The following is a 23,272-nucleotide window of genomic DNA, read 5'->3' as shown; positions in this document are numbered from 1 at the left end:
AACAGCACTACAAAATACCTCTCAATAGTTTTCTACATTGTCAAACTTGTAATTACCTCTTTCTTTTCCCTCTCCCTCCCTCCTTCTCTTTCTCTCCCACTTGTTGTTTTCTTTCTTTTTTTTCTCTCTTGGCAACATCTTTCCTGGAGCCTGACCTGACCTCTGCTCCAGGCTGGGCTAGTTGCTCTCTAGAAATGCTGTCCACCAACTATATACCCTGGAACTAGTCTTTGCCATCACTGTATGAATTGTCTTTAATCTCTCTGTGTTATATCCTACTTCCTAGATCTCATACCCTCTCCATTTTTTGGTTTATTCCTTTGTAACTGAGAAAGAGTGAATAGGAAGTAAAATTTTTGAGACCTTGCACTTCTGTAAATGTCATTATTTTAGAGCAGTATTCAAAATGTGGTTCCTAGCAGCATCACAAGAGAACTTATTAGAAATGCAGCTCTCATGTCTCACTCCAGACCTACTGAATCAGAAACTCTGGGGGCACAGCCCTGCAACAGCTTACCCTCGGGGTTGATTATGATGCATGCTGACATTTGAGAATTATTGTTCTACACTCAGATTAGTGTGAAACTCCTTAAAAATCTTTTCCATTTATAACTCTGAAATCACTGCCTCAATGTCTTTTAGCTTCCAATGATGCTACTAAGAATTCCAAAGTCATTTTGATATAATTCTTGTGTGTAGAACTTTTTTCTTTTCTTTCTGAAACTCTTTAGGATCTTCTCTTTATACCTAGATGTTTTGATATTTCATGTTGATATGTCTTATCATGGGTCATTTTTCTTTCACTGTTCTGGGTCCTGAGTGACCATTTTTAACCTGGAGATTTATTTCTTTGTGTTGTTTCTTTGAAAATTTCCTCTCCTAGCTTCTCTCTATTCTTTCTTTCTGGAAGAGCTCTTGTTAAATGTTAGACTCTTTGATTCACTTTATTTCTTTCTTCTCATACTGTTCACTTTTTCGTCTTTGCTCTACTTTCTGGGTTATTTCCTTAATGTTTTTTTCTAAATGTTCATTGATCTTGTTATTTCAGCTATCACTCTTTTAGTTTCTATGAGCTCTTTCATGTTCTAATTGTTCCTTTTCAATAGCATTTTTCCTGTTTCATGGATATAAAATCCTTTATCTCTTTGAGCATCCTAATTATACTAATTGTGCTTCCTTTTATATAATGTTTCCTATGACTGTGCCTTATCTCTTTCCTACCAGTTTCTTTCAACCTTCTTATTTGTTTTGGTCTTTCTCTTTCATGTCGGAGGATTTTCTTAAAATCTGTGAGCTTTAGCTATCAAATCATACTTAAAAGCAGAGGACAAAAAATGATCACTGGAATCTCTGTGTTTATAGATTGGTCTTCTTTAGCAAGGAAGGCTTTGTATGTATGTTTAAAGAAAACTCAAAGTTGAGAAGTTTGTGTCCAATGGCAGTCATTGGAAGAATATCCATGTACCTTCCTTATCTTGGTACATTTAATAGTATAAATGGCAAGAGAGATCATCAGAAAACTACTAAAAAGTATATGTGATAACCCAATAGTCCATATTCAGCCTAGAATATTTACAACTAGTGATTATAAATATCGTTCTTAATGTATATTTTATTAAAATGTATCTAAACTTTTCCTATATACTCAAGAATAAAAAGTTGAGTACATTAAGATAAATGAACTTTAAATGTTTTTCTCCAAGGTCCTCATGTTTGTGAAATTTGCACCTTACCAGATCAGTTTTAAAAATTGTCTGGGCTACAACTAGTTTGTGAAGTAAGCAATATATGAGAGACATCTAGTGGTCAAACTGTGCACATTTATACTCTTTAAACTTCAGCTCTGTTTAATGCAAATTAAACCTGGTAAACGCTAGAGATTAAGGATACGCATGACACAAAGTTACAACTTTTTAATCACCTCCAGAAAAATCCTATTATGAAGCCACCATTACACTTAACACTTGAGTACAGATTCAGAAAAAGAGAAATAATAGCAAAAAGCAACGTATACCATCTCCCAATAAGGTAGCATAATATAATCAAAAGAAGCATGTAGTTCTTTTTAAGGATGAATTTTGGCCTCCAGGCTTAAGATTGTGAGCAATTTTTTCAAGATTTCTAAACCCATTTCCCCTTCTGTAATATGGTAGAACCTATCCTCACAGAAATGTTGTGAGGAATGAGACTAACATTCTGGCATAATACCCTACACATAGTAGGTATTCACTAATGTTAGTTCCTTTAATTGATGCTAAGGTATCTTTTTGTTTTTAATGGATTTATTCTACAATTTACAGTCCTGAGAGGATGGTATTCATATCTTCAATTTACAGGTGACGAAACTCAGACTTAGACAAATTAACCAACTACTAAGTGGCAGAATACACACTCATTATCTCCCCCAATAATCCATGACTTCACAAAACTGGTAATTTGTGTCAGCTTGCCAAGAATTAAGCAGACTCCTTGAGTGTTTTGCAATTTAATTCATCACCCATGGTCCACAAAATATTTACCATATTTTCCTCTCATACAACTTAATGTTCTAAATCAGTCTTAAAAATTACCTCGCCATTCTCTCATTTACATTTACCACAATCATAGGAGTAAACATTTCTACTGTCAGCTTCTTAAAAAGTACTTCAACACTTACTAAAAGTTTTTTTTTAATCACTGAAATAACATACCTGTAAATGAAGACGACTGAGAATGTATTGAGCCCTTGTTAAGCATGGTCATTATCTGACCAACAAATTCCTTAGGAATAAAATTGGCATAGGGTAGTATCTCAGTACTAATAAGCTGAACTACCTAAAACAAAAGAGGCAAATTCAAATACATCTTTTTCCTGAAAAAGACTGACTCAAGTGATAATTTCTAAAGTAAAATTTAAATTTTCTTCTTAAAAAAATCAGTTAAAGAATCTTCCTTAAGAGAAGTACACAAACATTTAATGTCAATATAGAGGATGACTAGTCTGTTTTCCCCCTCTGTCTTAGTAAATAGCTTTATCACAAAGTAGTCAATAGTATAAACTGTTTACTATGCAACAATTTTAGTAAATGTTGATCTTCAACATGGTATATGCAAATAGTGCTCTAGAGAAAAAGTCAGCATATGAAATTTATCCATGAATTTATCAGCATATGAAAAATATCCAAAACAAGATAAGATCTAAATAATCTTTTAGAACCATAAAAATGAGGTATAAAATATGGCAAAAGTTATATTCACTTTTTAATAGCTTATTTCTAACATATAATGTGTTATTTTGCCTTTTGAAGAAAAAGAAAAGTTTACAAGAATTTTAATATAGTAATGGGACAAAAGGCAACATTTTGTGTTTATATGATCATGCCCATGTTTTTTTATGCACACTATAAATAAATTTATTTCATTTTATTTACTTAAAAGTTGCCCAATCGCACTTAAAAAAAAATGAAAACAATGATTCCCTCAACGACAACAAAAAAAATTCATAATCAAGAACAACTTCTTTAAACTCCATTCATAGTCAACAAAATATATTCTTTAAAAAACACTCATTATTTGTTTCAAGAATTCTAGAGGCTGTAACTATGGCTGGTTAAAAATGAAAACATCTAAACAATTCATTGACAAATTTGAATTATAAACATCTGATTTAAATCATCAAACTGTAGAGTAAGCTCTCAAATACAAGCTTGCTGACTAATGGATTTATTTTACTGAATCGACTGCTGTTTAAAATTATTAAATGGACACAACTAAGTATCTAGAAAAGATACACATAGCACACAGCTAACAAATATAACGAAGTCATTTTTAAAATGTCAATGCTTTAACCTTTATGAGATTTAATGCATTTAAGTTCGAGCTTAACCTATCCACTTTATTCTTTTAGCATTTTAGTTTCAACATTTCTATTAGGTGGTTTGCACAAACGGTCAAAGGAAAATGTTTTTAGTTTCCTCACCTCAACATCAATACTTTCATTTCTTTGAAATTCTTGAATAGAGAGGTTATCTGGAGGTATGCTAAAAAATAAATAAATAAAACACTTGATTTTTAAAGGTAAAATATTTCTTGGAAATACAAATAGAAAAGAAACAATATTCAAATGAACAAAAAATTATATTTTCTCACCTAGGATGGACATTACCATTTATTTTTTAAAAAAACAGTATTTTTAATTAAAGTTATTAGTATAAATGATTAAACTAATAACAAACATGAAATTCCAGTTACAAAAATACTTGGCCCAATCCTAAACTAAATAAAATCTATAAAACTAAACTTCTTTCAATACTATGAATGCAAAACCGAAGAAAAATAAATCATCTGCAGCCATAGCAAAAATTACTAAAATTACTACTGTAATGATACCTGAATTAACATATATTGCCAGTGATTCAAGAGAGTCTTAGTCAAGTTGCTGAACTACACATTCAAGAGACTGTCCATTAACCATTAATTTGTAATAAATACATTCTTTAATGTATTTATTTACGATAAAATAAAGAACATCTGAAAAAAGAGAACTGATTCAGATTTTCCAAAACAGAAAATTGTTCCAGCAAGATCAGAAGAAATCAAGAGTTCTGAAGAAATCAAGGTGAATTCTAGACCCTGTGGCTCTTAATAAGAAAGAGAGTAAAATGGTATTAAACTTATGAAACAGTGTAATATTAACTACTTAAAAGCAGCTGAGAATAAGATGGTAATCATTATTACAATAATAATGACAGCAAAAATTAGGGAGCCCCCCTCACTGTAGTAAGAGCTTTATTTGTATTATCTACTATGTTCCCACAGTAGCCACATGTAGTATTACTGTATGTAATTGACAGAAGAGGAAATCAAAGCTTAGAATGGCTAATAACATGAAAAAGAACACACAGAAAATAAATGACATGGCCACAATCTGAACCTAGACTTATCTGATATATCAGCCTAAATTCTTTTTTATATTCTAAATATAAAAACAGTATTATCACATTTAGGTTTAAAAGTATAGTACACGGTTTTGTATTTAAGGCTGTCTTTGCTCTACTTGGTATTATTTGGTTCATCTATTCACAGGTATTAAAATACACACACACGTGAGTACAAATACCAACTGGCTACTAATTTAAAAAAAGCTTATTAGAAACATACACTAATAATATTATTGGGATCATATATCAAAAAGACTGAACTGTATTTTTAAAATATCTTATAATGAGGGAACAGAGTCACATACAAAGCTAAAAACTGCAATATTCACTCCTCTTAATCCTAAAATCATTAAAATCAGGAAATTATTCGATTGTGCATAGTTAGGTATTTTGCCCTCAGAACCCAAACTAATGGTTATGTATTTTAATTTATAGTTAGTATCCTTACTAGATATTTTGAGCATAACAAAAACATTGGTTGATTGAGCTTTAAAACATGCTGATGATTAACAGAAGTTACCTAAATATTATAAGGGGAGACAGTCAATATTGCAGGTACAAATGAGCCATATAAGATCCTTACAATTCTCTCAGTTTGGGAAATACAGTAGTGATTTTTAAAAAATTCTTTTCATTAATCCTTATTTGAAATAAAAGAGCCTTTGAACTGATAAAGTATTATACTTTTTGTTAGTTCTCTCTGTACAGTACATTAAAAAATTTTATTGAAATATAATTCACATACCATAAATTTACACTTTTAAAGTGTTTAATTCAGTGCTCTTTAGTATATTCACAAAGTTGTGCAATGACCATCACTTTTAATTCTAGAATATTTTCATCACCCTCCAAAAAAACCCTGTACCTCATTCTCCCCGCCTCTCACTTCTGGCAACCATTAATCTATTTTCTGTATCTAAGTATTTGCCTATTCTGGATATATTGTATAAATAAGATCATATAACATATGGCCTTTTATCTCTGATTTCTTCCACTTAGGATGTTTTCGATATTCATGTATGTTGTCGCATGCATCAATATTCCATTCCTTTTTATGGTAGAATATTCCACTGTATGGATATACCACATTTAATTTGTCTATTCATCAGCTAATGAACTTTGAGACTGTTTTCTTTTTTTTGTTATTATGATAATTCTGCTATGAACATTAGTGTATAAGTTTTTGTGTGAATATGTTTCATTTTAATTACTTTGGGTAGTACTTAGTGATTTTTAACTTAAGGTCCACAGAACATGTGTCTTCTAGAGCAGGGGTCCCCAACCACAAGGCCACGGACTGGTACTGTTCCACGGCCTGTTAAGAACTGGGCTGTACAGCAGGAGGTGAGCAGAGAGTGAGCAAAGCATCATCTGTATTTGCAGCCACTCCCCAGTGCTAACATCATCACCTCAGCTCCATCTCAGACATTAGGCATTAGATTCTCATAGGAGCACTGGTCCCTGGTGACAAAAAGGTTGGGGACCACTGTTCTAGAGGACAAGTACCATGTTTTGGTACTCAAGAGGTTGGCTGAATGAATTCCTAATAGACAGTGTCTACCAGATTATAGCTCTTAGGTTTTTTCATCTTTAATTGTGTTTTTCTTCTCATTTAAACTATTTACTTATGATAGCCCTCAAAGATGTTCGAAGGCTTTCTTCTCATTGATTTTGGTTTTATTTGTATTTTATTTGTATTTTATTTGTAATTTTACTGCTTGCCAAAGGAAGCAACTTACGAACCAAAAACAGTTAGGAAACAGTTTTGTTATTCTCTGCAACATTCCAAAATACCACTGATGGACTTCGGTTATAGAATACACTCTATTGTAGCATAAAATAAAATTTAAAATTTAACAGCTTGTGATTTCCAGAGTAATCAGTTACTTGGAAAACAAAAACAGAAAAAAGAAAATATGCATGGTTTTTAAGTTCTCTTAGTGAGCACTTAATTTTTAGTATCAACTAACTAATGAAAGCTTTCAATTTGAGCCTTAAAGTATTTTTGGACTATGAAATGAAAAATAAACTGGCTTTATCCATATAGCTGTTCAGTGTAAAACATTATGTGAAAATATATACAAATAGTCATGAACTTTTACAACTAGTCTAATCAATTTCTTCTTACAATTAAAGAAAATGATGCCTAGTGAGGGGAAATGACAAGATCAAAGTCAACAGAAAGTAGGTGGCAGAGTCAAGAGTAGGCCACATGTCTCCTCTCAATATCGGGTTTGTTTCAACTATTCCATGTAGTAGAAGGCTTAAATCTGTAACCAGAATAACCACAACTTAGAACACTGATTCCCTGTTACTTGATAGCAGAACTCAGTACCTCTTTTTCTAGCCATTAAAAACTCCAAATTTAGATGTAAATTTTCTGGTCCCAGTTATTTAGAGTTTTGATCTTTAACTTTTTAGTTTAAAACATAGCTGTCTTATGGGAAAGGACATGGACAATGTCAAGTTTCTCTTAAAGGAAAGAAATCATCATAATGAGGATAACAGTGGTAGAAAGCATTTTAAAAGCACTTACATTACAGGCACTATTCTGAGTATTCATTTACTTTAAGTGATTTAATCCTCACAACAACCCTATAAGATAGATAGCATTATTATTCCTATTGAACAGATGAAGAAAACAAGTCAGTGAAAAGTAAAATAAACTATCCAAAACATCACAAAGTATGGGTGAAATCTGAATCTAGGTAGTCTGGCTCCTGAGTCCGTATTCTTACCCACTATGCTAGCTACTTCTTAAACAATGTAATTTTTCAACATATCCAAAACACTTCTTTCATGTAAATAGGGCCTCAGTCAAGCAAAAGATTGTAATGAAATTATACTACAACTGCATTAATACGAAAGTACATAAAATGTAAATTCTCTATTATTGGCCCTTTGATTCCACTGTCTACTTTCCTGTACAAAAAGCACTGTGTAAAACTGAATTTAATAAAATGAGAACAAAGTTTGGAAAATAAAGAATGTTCAACAAGAAACTCAAGAATAAGGATGATGGTGGACTCGGCCACAGGAAAAGAAATTCTTAAAAAAGTTGTACTCCTTGCAAAAATAATACAAAAAACAAAACTGATCTAAAAGCTTATTCGGAGGTGACATCAGTATTATGGTGAAATGAAACGATTCCTTTTTTCTCTCCTTTACCTACAACTAGTGAGACATCTATAACTCAACAAAGATTCCTGTGCTCAACACATTAGGATGCCTATGAGATCCACACATCTGTACATCTGAAGATAGGTGGACTGGAATGCACAAGGTAGGCAGAACTGAAGAAATGGCAGGGATGTTAGCTGTAACCCCGGTTCCCCAACCATGGTGGCTGAGCCCGCAGCTCTAGGGAGCTCAGCAGAAGCGGCAGAGATGGGACCACAACTCTAGCACACCCTACCAGAGCCTCGGCAGGGTGGGCGCCAGAGACACAGCCCCCTCTTGTGGCTGTGGAAAGGCCACGTCACTGAAGCAGTGGTGCACACATCTCTGGTTACCCGGTTAAAGTAGTGCCAGCGGCCACAAGAAATCAGGCAGCAGCAATGGCGGGGCTTGGGACTCTGGCTCCCCAACATACATGGCCTGAGACCCAGACAACCTGGATGCATCAGGGGCATGGCCATCCTTGTAACACTAACAGTGATGCCTGTAACAGCAGGGAAAACCACAAATGCAACAACAATGAAAACAGCAAGGCACACCAGCAACCCCCAGAAGCACAAGCAGTGACAAAGAGGGCTCATCTGACACCTCTGGCAGAGAACTTAAAATGTGGAAACTTCTGGCTCTCAAATATAACTAGAATCAGCTCAGGTAAGAGAAACCAAAAACTTGTGCTCTATCTCCACCTACTGGAAAACTAAAGAAAAGCCTCTAATTATCAACTTGCTGAATTATTAAAATTAAAGCTGTACCTACCTAAAGAAGAAAGGCATTTGCTACTTCAAATGCACCAGCAGAGGAATACCTATAAAGCACCATGAATAAGCATGGTAACACAGTATCACAAAAAGAAAATGACAATTCTCCAGAAACCAAACTCAAAGCCACAAAAGATTGTTATCTAAATGACAGACAATTCAGAATAGCTGTCATAAAGAAACTAAACAAGATACAAAAAAACTTAGAAAGGCAGTTCAATAAGCTCAGGAATACAATTAAATAACAGGAGTACTTTAGCAAAGAGACTGAAACTCTATAAAAGAACCAAATTCTGTAGCTGAAGAACTCAATAAATGAAATGAAGAATGACATTAGAAATCACTGGAAATAGAGCAGACCATATAGAAAAGAGAATTAGTGAGCTCGAAGTTATAAATCTACAAATAATTCAAGTGGAAGAGGAGAGAAAACTGAGCTTTTTACAAGTGAAAAACTCTATAAGAGCTATTCAAGTCCATTAGAAAGGGCAACAAAAGGATAATGGGTATCCCAGAAGGAAAAGAGAGGCAAAGGGGACAGAGAGCCTATTTAAAGAAATAATAGATGAGAACTTCCAAATCCTGGTGAAGGAGCTGGACATACAAGCCCAAGAAGCTAACAGAACACCTAATTATCTCAATGCAAAAAGATTTTCTCAAAGATACATTATATTAAAATTATCTAAAAGTCAATGATAAAAAAAAAAAAGAAGAAGAAGAATTCTTAAGACAGCCAGAGAAAAGAAGATAGTAACCTATAATGGAACCCCCATCACACTATCATCAGATTTCTCAGCAGATACTCTACATGCTAGGAGAGAGTGGAATGACATTCAAAATAATGAAAGATAAAAAATGTCAGACAAGAATAATATATCCAGCAAACTTATCTTTTAGATAGGAAGGAGAAATAAAGGCTTTCCCAGAGAAAAGCTGAAAGAGTTCACCACTTCAAAATCTGCCTTACAAGAAATGTTTAAAGGAGCAGTTCTACTGGAAATGAAAAGGCAAAAGTATACAAAACTTTGAGTAGGGTGAGAGACAGACAGAATCAGAAAATTGCAACTCTATTACAGACTAGAGTGTGAGATACTGAATTATAGCATAAAAGTTAAAGGAAAAAGAGCATTAAAAATAACAAGTAGCTGAACATACAACATAAAAAAATAAGGATTATTAGTGACAATTTAAAAAAACGGGGAGGAAGGAAAGAACAAAACTTGTAGAGGCAAATGAATATAACATGCTAGCAGAAGAAAAAAGACTATTTTATCTTCATTTTATATAAACCTCATTCATGGTAACCACGAAACAAAAATCACACCATAATCAGGTGGGATTTATTCCAGAGAAGCAAGGATAGTTCAACAACCGCAAATCAATCAACATGATACACCATATGAACAAGATGAAGGATAAAAATCATATGATCATCTCGATAGCTCCAGAAAAAGCATCTCACAAGATTCAACTTTCATTTATAAAAACTTTCAATAAAATGGGTATAGAAGGAAAGTGCTTCAACATAATAAAGGGTAAATATGACAAACCCATAGCTAATAGCATAGCAATGGTGAAAAACTGGAAGCTTTTTCTTTAAGATCAAGAACAAGACAAAGAGGCCTATTTTTGCCACTTTTGTTCAGCATAGTATTGAAAAGTCCTAGCCAGAGCAATTAGGCAAGAAAAAGAAATAAAAGCATCAAAATTGGAAAGGAAGAAGTAAAACTGTCACTATTTGTGAATGATATGGTTTTATATATAGAAAACTCTAAAGACTCCACCAAAAACTATTAGGAATAGTAAATGTATAAAGTTGTGGGGTATAAAATCAATATATAAAAATCTGTTGTTTCTATACACTCATAACAAACTATCAGAGAAAGAGAAATCAAGAAAAGAATCTCATTTACAATTGTAACAAAAAAATACAATATCAAAGAATAAATTTAACAAAGTAAGTAAAAGACCTGTATCCTGAAAACTATGAATGACACTGATGAAAGAAACTGAAGAAACAAAGAAATGAAAAGATATTCCATGCTCAGGAATTGGAAGAACTGACAATGTTAAAATGTCCATATCACCCCAAAGCAATTTATAGGTGCAGTGAAATCCTTATCAAAATCCCAGTGGGATTTTTCACAGAAATGGAACAAAAAAAATCCTCAAATTTGTATGGAACCACTAAAGACCCCAAATAACCGAAGCAATCTTGAGAAAATGAACAAAACCAAAGGTTTCACACTACCTGATTTCAAACTATACTACAAAGCTATAGTAATCCAAACAGCATAGTATCGACAGAAAAAAAAGACACACAGGCCAATGGAAAAAAATTGAGAGCCCAGAAATAAACCCACACATGTACAGACAACTAATTTACAACAAGGAGGCCAAGAACAGAGAGTAGAGAAAGTCTCTTCATTAAATGGTGCTGGAAAAACTGAACATCCACATGTAAAAGAATGAAACTAGACCACTACCTTACACCATACAGAGAAATTAACTCAAAATGGTTTAAAGACTTGATATAAGACCTGAAACCATAAGATATATAGAAGACAACATTGTCCCTATTCCTGGACATCGGTTAGCAACATTTTGGTGGATTTGACTTTAAGAGCAAGGGAAACAAAAACAAAAACAAAATGGGACATCAAACTAATAAAAAGCTGCACAGCAAAGGAAACCATCAACAAAATGAAAAAGCAACCAACTGAATAGAAGATATTTTTAAATGATATTTCTGATAAAGAGTTAATATCCAAAAATATATCATGAACTCTAGCAATGCTAGACCATTCCCTCCACCTCTCAAACAATTAAAAAATAAGCAGAGGCTCTGAATAGACATTTTTCCAAGGAAGACATACATATGGCCAACAGGTATATGAAAAGATGTTCAACATCACTAATTAGGGAAATGCAAATCAAAGCTACAATGAGACATCACCTCATACCTGTTAAAATGGCTTTTCTCAAAAAGACAAGAAATAACAAGTGTTGGAGAGGATATGGAAAAAAGGGAACCCTCACACACTGTTAGTGGGATTGTAAATTGGTGCAGCCACTATGAAAAACAGTATGGAGGTGCCTCAAAAAATTAAGACTAGCACTACTATATGATCCAGCTATTCTACTTGTGGGTATTTGTCTGAGGAATATGAAAACACAAATTTGAAAAGATACAGGCACCTATATTTATAATAGGCCAGATTTGGAAATAACCTGCATCCATCGATGGATGATTGGATAAAGAAAATTTGGTGTATGTAAATACATAATGAAATACTATTCAGCCATAAAAAAGATAAAATATTGTCATTTGTGACAATATGGATGGACTTGGGGGTATTATGCTAAGTAAGATAAGTCAGAAAAAGACAAAAATTATATGATTTCACTCATGTGGAGTATAAAGAAAAAAGAGAAACAACAAACGAACAAGAAAAGTAAACTCATAGGTAAGGACAACAGATTGATGGTTATTAGAGGGGAAGGAAGGTGGGGGGACAACAAAATGTAAAAAGGGTCAAATGTATGGTTACAGACGGAAACTATATTTTTGGTGATAAGCATGCTATAGGATATACACATATCAAATTATAATGTTGTACACCTGAAATATATATAATGTTATAAACCAATGTTACCTGTTTTTTTAAGAAAAAAGCTTATTCAATTTATTAATAGAACAATATTCACAGACAGATAACTGGGGAACAAAGAGGAAAGTTTAAATTACTAAATCTATTTGCTTTATATAAATTAACACAGTGATTTGGACAATGAAGTCCATAAAGGAACTAATATTTTCAGGGTTATTTTAAAGATAAAAACATAAGATATTTGACTATTCTTTGAGTCCCTATAATTTTCATTCAAATACAAAGAGTATGTTTGCATTAATAGCAATAAAATTTCTAAAGGTAAGAAATATATAAGATAGCAAAACAAAGTCTGACCATTTTCAGAAACAGAAATTAGAATCATACACATCATTAGTTTCAATTCTGAAATATCAGATAAGGTTTTATAGTAAAAAATGTAAGTTAATCCTTCTGCACGCTGCAACTTTACTGAATAACTGAACAATATTAGAAAGGTAGAATCTCTACAGTTAAATCGTTCTGTTGTAGATTCATCTAACAATTATCAATGTGCCAATGTAGTATTTTTCTCAAAGTATATCAAATGCATAATTTAAATAGTTTAAAACTAATTTAAATGATTACATAGCAGTGCATTGTATGTTTATCATTTATAGTTTTAAAAAGTGATTAATGTATATAAAAATAGAAAATTTTTGTTGTCACAGAATTTCAATACCATAGCACAAAAGAAAATTAAGTTGTAGAACTGAAGACTATCTGGCTATCACAGCTATTATAGGTAAGTCCATCATTAGTAAAACATCACATTTTAGATCAGTGCTGACCAAAGGAACTTTCTGTGATGACAGAAATGTTCAATAATCTGCACAGTCCAACATGACAGCCACTAGCCACACATGTCAATGAGAACTTGAAATCTGGCTAGTGAGACTAAAGAACTGAATTTTTAATTTTACTTAAAATTACTTGCAGCTAGTGACTACTGTATTGGATAGTACTGCTCTAGATGGACCACAGTAGATTTCTCATTCAAAAAATTTAGTCTGTATTCCAATTATTCTATTCTCACTTAGTGAGGGATCAAAATAACATCCTTAACCTATGCCCTCAGTAGGATATCATACAATGAAAATTCCATTTTTCTTTGCTAAACCTCAACATCCTTTTTTTAAACCACATTCACATAACTATTATTTCAGTATATTGTTATAATTGTTCTATTTTATTATTAATTATTTCTGTTAATCTCTTACTGTGCCTAACTGATAAACTTTGTCATAGGTATGTATGTACAGGAAAAAAAATGTAGTGTACACCACCTGTGGTTTTGGGCATCCAGCTGGGGGTCTTAGACTATATCTCTGTGGATAAGGGGGCACTACTATACTTTCATTTTTAATTTTTTGAGGAATTTCCAAACCTAAACACCTTAAAGAGCCAATCATTATTGACCCTGGTCCTATTTATTCTAACGGAACATTGATTTCTGAAATTGTTTTACTCTTGTAATACAAATAACTACCCAGTTTAAAAAACGGATCTTCTTAGCTTCATCCAGTCAAAACCATTCATATAGCGATTCCTATCTGACGAGCAAAACCACTATACACAGAGTAAAAATCTCCATTGTTCGCAGGTGATGTATCCAACAGATAAATGCCTAATGCAGTTGTGATTTGTATACAATCCAGCAATCTTCATAATCAATTACTTTGTTAATGAATAATTAGAAATACTGTTTTTAAAGCAATTAAAGGTATAAATTGCAATTCTTCAAAGACTGTCCTAATTGCAAAAATAAATGAGCTGACCTTTTAGTAAAGAGAAAGTCTTCAAAAGTGTTGGCTAGTTCTGGCCACATACTGTCAAATTTTCCAGAAGAAGCATGCTGCCGGGCAACAGGTAGCCCAATAGAAAGAACTTTGAGGAGAGAAGATACTGCTAGTTTCCATGTGCTTTCAGAAGGGCAGGAATACTTCAAACTGAGAGGAACCCTAAGGGTCTGTTAAAATAAAGACAGTTTAAAATAAGTATTAATCAAAACATATAAACACCACTTTAAATACTTAAAAAAAAAAAACAATAGCAGAGAGAAAAAAAATAATAGCATAGGCATTTTAATGGAAAAAAGGATGTTATTTTCTAGAAAGACCAATTCTCAGTCACGGTCCTCAAATCCTACTGCCTAGAAAGATATACTTTAAAATACTATCTCCATTTTATAAGCAATGACTCCGAATAAATAACAACCTTTGAACCTCAGTTTCTCATCATAAAAGATAAGGATGTTATTGAAAAGTTAAGCGTAAGAGTAGGAAATTTACAAATTTGTAGCTTCTCTCAGCTTAATGTTATGGAATTAAAACATTCTACCATAGTTCTTCCAGCCTAAAATAATTTGACTGATGGAGTTCTTCCATCCAAGAAAGATCAATACTGCTTACATTTTTCCACTAATGGTTAGGGGAGAATAAATGTAGCTTAAGCATCATTAATCTGAAGTCTCATGTTTTATCTCTAAAGTTCAGTAAATTTTGTTTTAACATTTTAATGTACCTTTTCCAAATGTTTTAGTAAACCTGCAAATTCAAAAAGATGGTTTATCTTTAACCCTTGAGGATACAGGAGTAGAACATCTGAGCTATAGTGACTAAGATGTTGAGACCTCCTTTTAATTGGTCAACTTTTGAGACAGGTTATTGTTAACCACTGAAGAACTAATTTGGTGATTCAGAATGGATTCCCCTGGTCATAAGTCTATGCAGCAACTAGAAGACTGGACTCACCAAACTATCACACAGAGTTATCCTAGAGTATCATCAATTAATAGTACCCACGTACTATCAGCTAATTTGAATTAGACTGAAAATTCTGCTTTTATATAACAATTCTAGTCAGAGAAAGATAAAGAGTAAAGAGATAAATTTTCATATTTTAATGTTATGGAGTGAATATAAAACCCAATTTCATCATCCTCCACACAAATTATTACTGAGTACTCACAAAGTGCACATATAAACCATTACATATTAGCATGAAATGGACCTCCACGAACAGATGATTAGCTTATCCAGAATCTATTTATCCCTTTCCCCTTCACATTGCTTTGGGGAAGCTGACCCCATTTCCGATTGGGAATTAGGGTAAAGAGATGATTAGCTTATTAAACCAGTCTACTCCATTTCCCTGGCTACAATCACTGGTTTAAAATTAGACATGGAACTAAAGCTAGTCCACTTAAGGTTAATTTAAGGAAATTAATAATAATGTAATAGAAGTGCGCACACACTGGACATATAATCCTTTTTTTAGCCAAAACTATAAGAAAAAAAACAACACAGTGAAGATGCAGTCAATCTTAGCAAGCAGGCACAGAGAAAAAAATTTGGGTTTCGGTGATAACTGCTGAATCACTGAATCAAACAATCCTAAAGCCTTCCATCTCTGAATTTTCCAACTAAGCACACCAATAAATCCTTTTTATTGTTAAAGCTAGTCAGATTCTAAATGTAAGTCATTTGCAAACAAAGAAAACTAAATTATACAAAGACCACTGTTCTAAGTTAACATTTCATTAACTCAAGGTTAGATAAAAGTATGGTTTATTCCTGCAGTGAGTATTTTACTGAAATCAAGGAAATGTTAAACACAGCAGATCTATTCAATTTATACATTTTAGTTTTTTTAAATATTTAAGCAATTAATATAGGGATTGGAATATAGTGAATACTCAGTAAATGTATGTGGAACTGAGAAATTCAGTTCCTGCTGTCACAAAGCTCACTTTTTGAGAAAGGAAGAGCCTTGTCCAATTAACCACAATACAGTGTAGTAAGTGGCATAAACAAAGTATTTGGGAGTACAGAAAGGAATATTTAATTCCTTTAAAAATGCAAACTGATTCATGTAACTATTCAATGTTTAATCCTTCAAATGGTTAAAGAATAAAGTCTGATTCCTTATGAATAAAACCTATAGCTACCTTTTCAGACTTATTCTAGTCTGTCACCTCCCTAAACTGGATTCCTCGACATTTGTTTAAAATATACCATGATATTTTATGCTGCTTAGTTTACCTACAAATACCTCTTTCTCCTTTTATCTACCAAACTCTATTACTCTTTTAAGTGTCACTTCTGTTAATCCTTGCCAAAATCTCCTAGGCGGTTTAGTTACTTGTCTATGAGAGGAACTTTTTATTCAGCAGACTACTTAGAAAATACTGTTATATTTCTCAGTTGATTCTCTTTTTAGTTAAGACATGTAAGTGGTATTGGTATTACACTTCTTTTACAGATAAGAAACACTCTGGGACCAGTTTATTTCCCCCAAATCATAGTACAGCAAGTAAATTGCAGTGCACTATTCTAAGCTAGGTCTATATGAATGCAAAGGTGCCTCCACGTTGAGGTTGTCACTTAGCACTTAACATACCATAGTATTATTTGTTATCTTTATTCCCCATACTGAATTATGAAATGTAAGAATTAATCTTATTCACTTTTAATCGTTACTATATAGTTAATACCTGGTAACAGAGATGATTAAAAATATTCCCAATAAATGAGGATACAGAGGACAGCTGTGATGGTGTGAGTGGTGAGGGGTAGAAAGAAGTACAACAAAAGTCAAGAGAAGAAAGTTTTAAGACAAGGGCAGTACCATGTTATAGGGAAGATGAAGAATTAGAAGACAGCTTAGGACTTGAAGATTTGGTCTTCTGTAATTTTAAATAAGATTTGGTCTTCTGTAATTTTAAATAAGTAGCTTCTGTAACATAATACACAAGTAAGCCAGCATGCAACAGGTCAAGAATGACTGGCGGCTGTGAAGGCCACGAGCTATTTAATGGAGTTCAGAAGTAAAGTTGAAAGAAGATGGCAAATTGAGTAGAAAGTAAATTGAGAGAAAGTTCTTCTTTAAAAGGTTTAACCATCTTTTCGGAATGAAGTATAAGAGGCTGAAAGAAAAATGAAGGAAAGAATCACCAACAAAGAAAGGTGGGAAGAGGAAAGGATGGGCACAAAGAAAGGAAAAGAGAAAGGCCTTCTTCCTTGAGGAAAGACTGTTCATACTGGCCTGTGTTTGTTCAGTATATACAGAGCATGTGTTAGGAGAAGAGCAAAGCTTAAGTCTGTCCTTCAAAATAGAGAAAAAAAAAAAAAAAAAAAAAAAAAAAAGTTTGGGAAGAGGAAAGGATGGGCACAAAGAAAGGAAAAGAGAAAGGCCTTCTTCCTTGAGGAAAGACTGTTCATACTGGCCTGTGTTTGTTCAATATATACAGAGCATGTGTTAGGAGAAGAGCAAAGCTTAAGTCTGTCCTTCAAAATAGAGAAAAAAAAAAAAAAGAAAGAAAGAAGCTTTGGAGGAAGGGGATATGGTCAACAGAGATGAGATTTAAAAATGACTATAGGTAGACAGTATACGTGATCAGTTAAATCAATGGACTGTTTTGTGGATTTCTCTCTGAATGCTCATCAACCCCGAAGTATGAGAGGTACTATATCCTAAGGACCAGGATCCTCATTGACTTAAGAATTGTAAAAAATATAACGCATACTTACTTTACAATATTTTTCATTAAAAAAAGATTCTCATACTTTAGAAAAACAGCCTTCTAAAAAAATGGCTAACCATGAATGTTGGAAGAAAGTCACTATTATAAATAATATCCATATTTTCCACTTATCTCAATATGATGATATATTATTACCTAAACAGTAATTTCAATAACACTGTTATCATCAAATGAAAGTATAGAAATTTTTTTAAAAAGAGATACCTTAATAATATTCTGGAGCACTTTCTCATTCACCACCGCTTTGTGACAGGCTGTTTTTTGGTATAAATCCACAACTACTTCTAAAGACCTTTCAGCAAACGGTACATAATTCAAGGCTACCCATTCCGCCTAGAAAGTAATATTTTTCACATGAAGTTAAAAGTATATGAGATTAAAGGAAATCATATTGTTTTCGAAGAGAAAGCTTCTTTGTCTTAAAGTTCAGGCCTTGGTTTGGGTCAGATTATATTGCATGCAAAGTTTTCAATGAGATATATATTTCATGAAATAATTTTCAGCCAGGCAAAAGTTAAAACTACTGGGAAAAGCACATAAGAGCATTCTAACAAGAACTGGGAAAGATGTACTTTATTTGTTGCCAATAGGTTAGGACAATTTTAGGAAATTTAACTCACCGGTGCAAATAGTTGGATCTATTGTGATTCCATTGTGTTGCAAGACAAATAGAATGAGAAAAGTTAATACACATTAAAACTACTTTTCGGACTATGTAAAATTATAATTTTTATGTTGTGTGAACAAAATCAGCATGTGCATGCATTCAGAAATTTACTTTCCTCTAAGCCAAAACAAAGTTACAATTTGGCATTTATGGCTATAAAATTCTTTTATGAAAAATCCAACTAAATTTCACACCAGTAGTAGACAATATCTTATTTAGTATACGTAGATATCTTCATTTTGCATTGCATATATCCATTTTAGGTAAGATTAGGTTTAGGGATTTAGAAGCCATTTTGTAGTGGGATGGGGCAGCCAAGAAAGGAACTTTGAAGAAAGATGTACTACAGAGTAACATGAAAGGCCAAACTTCCTAGAGAACCACTTGGGAAACAAAAATCAGAAAAATAAGAAAAAAAGAAACACAGAAAAGATTCCAAGTAGCATTTCTTTTCAGCTTAAACTGTTTATAGACATATGAAAGTCTATTCTTGAATGAAAAATTTCTTAATCAGAGTCCGTCTTAAGCGAAACTGACTTGTATTTATAAGCCATGAAATCTTAAAGAGTAAATGTAATTTAGAGTAAATTACCTGATTATATTTTGCATTTGCAATGTGCTTTGTTTCCAGCTGTCCATACTGTGGAGGTTTACAGGAAAATTCTACAAATGCCAATAACTGGTCAAATATAGCTGGATACATTATCTGCATGTTTTCTGGACCTACGCAGATAGCCTATAAAAGCAAAATAAAGAGTAGATTGCGTAATCTGAACTTCATTAAGTTCTTTACTATTATGCACATTTGTTTAAATAAAGACTCTTAAAGACTATCTATTTTACCTAAGTATTATACAATCTTTTATAAGCTTTCAGGGGTATTTAAGCTACTTTAAACTATTATTGAATAAAGTATAAGCTAAATGTATTAATCAACTAAAACATGTTAATAAAAAGTGATTTATTAATTAACAGACTGGAAAAAGGGTAAGCACTTAAAGAGAAGTCCCAGGCAGTCTCGAGGTTCTACAGTTTGATCATTTGTTCAGTAATACAGTCATCAAACCATTGAGAATGCTTCACTGATCAAGATTTTATTGACTTCTATCTAAGGGATGAGATCGGTTCACTGAAGACACAGCTGATTTCTGCACCACACTTGGTCCACTTACTTTAATAAATAATCATGTGCATTACAATTGGGAAAATAAATCATGTATGAAAATTTGTTTCTAAAAGAAGTGCGTATGTTAATTTTTTACAAGGTAATCTATATTTAATAATATCTAATGTATCTAAATATATACATTTGATTTAAAAAAGTTAAAATGTCTTTATAGAAATTAAACTCATTGCTACAAATAATTTGACAAAACAGAATAAAATGCACATCTTGACATCACAAATTTTAATTACCAATTCAAATATGTCGAAAGTACTTAAAATAAATCTTATTTCTTTTTTCCTAGCCACAAATATATCTTCTCATCCTTTCATATTTTCTTGTTTTAGTGTTTATTTTTCTCTGTGGGAAAAATATTTAATGATATTTTTTATAGAATGTCTAAAATATACTATGCTCTATACAACAAAAACCATGATTACTCTATCTACACTTTAGGTACCCTCAAAATACTAAATCAAATTTTTAAGGAATTTCTTTTAAAAGATGTTTACAACATTTATATTTTTATGCAATTCATGGCTTTTTTAATGTCATATAATAATTAGATTAGTTTTATTTTCCCTCAAAGATGTAGCCATTTAGCTGTAACTGAAATTTTATATAAAACTATCCTGGGATAGAAAGTGGATAAGCAAAGTGCTGCCCATACCTAAATAAGATCATCATATAATTATAATGTAAAAAAATAAAGATCTCTAACCCTATCTTTCAATATTTATGTTTTTTTCTTGCCAGAAATATTGAATAGAGAACTTGAATAGTATACAGCCTAAAAAATTCTCTCTACTGACTAGCTTCTAATAGCTTCATCTTTTTTATTAACATCTTGCTGAGTCTTAAATCTTAGAAGTAGAGAAGTAGTAATTACTGTAGAAAAGAGACAATTATCCTAAATGAATTTTTTTTTGATAACTGGGGAAAAAAAAAAAACAACTGTGTAGATACCTTGGAAAACTAAGTATCACAATTTCTCTGGAAATATCTTAGGACCAAATAATGACTTTGACTACATATTTTGATTTTTGTGGTCCTTTACAAAAAGAAAACATAGCGTTATAGATTATAGGGATCACAAAATGCAAAATATAGTCGACTTTTTTTTTTACAACAAATTCCATCCAAGAAAAAGTTATTATTGGCTTTTCTTCAATATTCTGAAGTCTGTATATCAAAAAACCTATAGTATGAACTTGATAACAAATTTTAGTCCAAAAGCTGAAACTCAATAAACAATCTGAATAATACTTCCTAACAGTCCTTGAAAACTGTGTATGTGAAAACAAGAAAACAAAATGGATGTCTGGTATGGTTCAAGGTTTCTCTCATTAAATCATTTAACAATAATTCACATTCAGTGCCTACCATGTACTAAGGCCTTTGCTAAAGAACTTGATGATGATGACAGTAACAGCTAACATTTACTGAATGTTTAACTGTGCCAAGCACTAAATATCTTACAAATATTATCCCACCGAATAGAAAAAAAAAGCTGTACACTTATTATTTTCATTTTATAGATGAAGAGGTACAGATTCAGAAATTGGCCCTAATTGCACAATTCCGAGGGCACCATTCACAATGTGATGATTCTCCTTAAGAACCACTCCAGCAGCCCTGACGATGGAGGCAGATAGAGTATCTAGCCATCTGACTTTAGGAAGTGTAGCAATAAGTAAGACATATGCAGTCTCTTGATCACAGAACTTAGGAAAAGCAGATAATCAAATTCTCAAATGCCCCATGTATGACAAAATATCTCAGCAAAAGAAAAAAAGTCAATTAGCATACATAACTAAGTCAGTTTGGTTGGGAACTAGTGATTTGAGAACCAAGAGAAAACTGTGACCCCGAATATTTGGGTAAACATGAAATCAAAAAGTTTTTCCTTTAGGAAGGAAAATAGCTTTTAATCAATAAAATGTTTTGCTAGATAGCTTATTAGTTTAAGGATAAAGTCCCAAAGTGAGTAAATTTTGTCCTAAAGCTAAAAAAGTATCCAACACCTATGGGAGAAAATATCACACACTCTGTTAGGAAGAAAAATTAAAGACCCCATGTCTGTATCACTTTCAAGTATTATGAAACATCATTTAGATAATCATATAATAGACAATGGATACAGTTTATTAATAATGCAAAATATCAATTTGATATAAATGAATAAACTTTAAGTTTCAGGTTGAAGGTATTGTTTTCAAACTATAGACTGAAATGATTCCTGAAAGTATAGTCTTCATATATTGTTTTCAAAACCATTAAAAGCTCAGAACAAATTGTTAGTAATTGGGATGAATGTTTCCGCTTATTGTCTCATTGCTAAAGCAAAGGGCTTTTTTTATTATACACTTTTTTTTCTTTGAAAAGTATTTTTGGCATTTGTTGTTTCTTCTTTATTATCCTCTACACATACATAAAAGCTTGAATTAAACATCTGAATGAGAATTCTAGATTATAGGCATCCCACAGGCCTGTGGCTTTTTTTTTCTGATAGAATAACTTTTCCATTCCCTCCAGGGCAGTATGTAAACAATTTATGAGCATGGTCAATCAAGGGGAAAAAGTAATTATTGAGAGGCTACTGTTTTTCCTCCACTGAAATTAAAAACAGCCATTTTGATTTTGACTGTAGAAAACTGATAATCTCTACAATTTATTTTTTTAAATGCCAGATTTTCTTAAATTTTAGGTTTCTACACAATGTTTCCCTGTGCAATGTGACTAAGGTTAAAGAGATTAAGGAATTACTAATCAGCTAGACTCCCTCCAGAGGCAATTAAGAAACCTCCATTCTTACTGTGAAAGTTTTCATCATTCCAGTTGTATATAATGCAATCATTTAATTAGAAAATACAATTTATAGTATACAAATGGCTAGTGATCACACATGTGCAATCAAGATCTAATTACATTCTAATTTTGTTAGAACATCATAGCTACTTTGTTGAAATTGCTGGCTCTTCAGTTGGCACTTTTTTGTTTAGCATCTTGGTCGTTGTGGATTGCACTAACAATTACACTGACAGTTTAAAAGAATTCTTTGATTTTGTTTGCTAACTGGAATTTGCTCAATAATTTTTAAGTCTGTTTTAATAATTTATTGCAGTAACAAAACACACATAGGTAAAAATATATCTTCCTATAATTTCCGTGAGAAATATTTTATGAATTTATTACTTTTTTAAAAATATAGGCTTCCAAGAATTTCAGAGCTAAATTTAAATACATGGAAAAAACATATAATCCATTGCTTATTAATTTTCTAACTAGGTAAGTACTTTACTAAAATTGTTATTCCAAAAAGTATATCCTCTTGTGAAGAGATCCACAAACTAAAACCACCTGTGACTAGAAACAGGATGCAGGCAGTTTC

General features: G+C 32.3%; 1 protein-coding gene across 6 annotated transcripts in view; it reads right to left on the bottom strand.

The window, feature by feature from the left end:
• Positions 1-23,272, bottom strand: part of MON2 (MON2 homolog, regulator of endosome-to-Golgi trafficking) — a 107,705-nt gene that overhangs the window by 9,728 nt on the left and 74,705 nt on the right. For 5 of the 6 annotated variants that reach the window (XM_011383841.2, XM_011383843.2, XM_023525260.1 and 2 more), the window contains 6 exons: positions 19,309-19,452; positions 18,670-18,687; positions 18,254-18,382; positions 14,283-14,473; positions 3,959-4,019; positions 2,691-2,814 (listed from right to left, as the gene is read on the bottom strand). In XM_011383841.2, the coding sequence (XP_011382143.1) occupies positions 2,691-2,814; positions 3,959-4,019; positions 14,283-14,473; positions 18,254-18,382; positions 18,670-18,687; positions 19,309-19,452 (667 nt within the window). The remainder of the gene's footprint in view (positions 1-2,690; positions 2,815-3,958; positions 4,020-14,282; positions 14,474-18,253; positions 18,383-18,669; positions 18,688-19,308; positions 19,453-23,272) is intronic. The other variant, XM_011383842.2, reaches the window with a different exon arrangement.

This window comes from Pteropus vampyrus, unplaced genomic scaffold (assembly GCF_000151845.1).
Source record: "Pteropus vampyrus isolate Shadow unplaced genomic scaffold, Pvam_2.0 Scaffold545, whole genome shotgun sequence".
Taxonomy (NCBI): domain Eukaryota; kingdom Metazoa; phylum Chordata; class Mammalia; order Chiroptera; family Pteropodidae; genus Pteropus; species Pteropus vampyrus.
The sequence above is the reverse complement of the archived record's forward strand: the minus strand, read 5'-3'. Positions and strand labels throughout refer to the sequence as shown.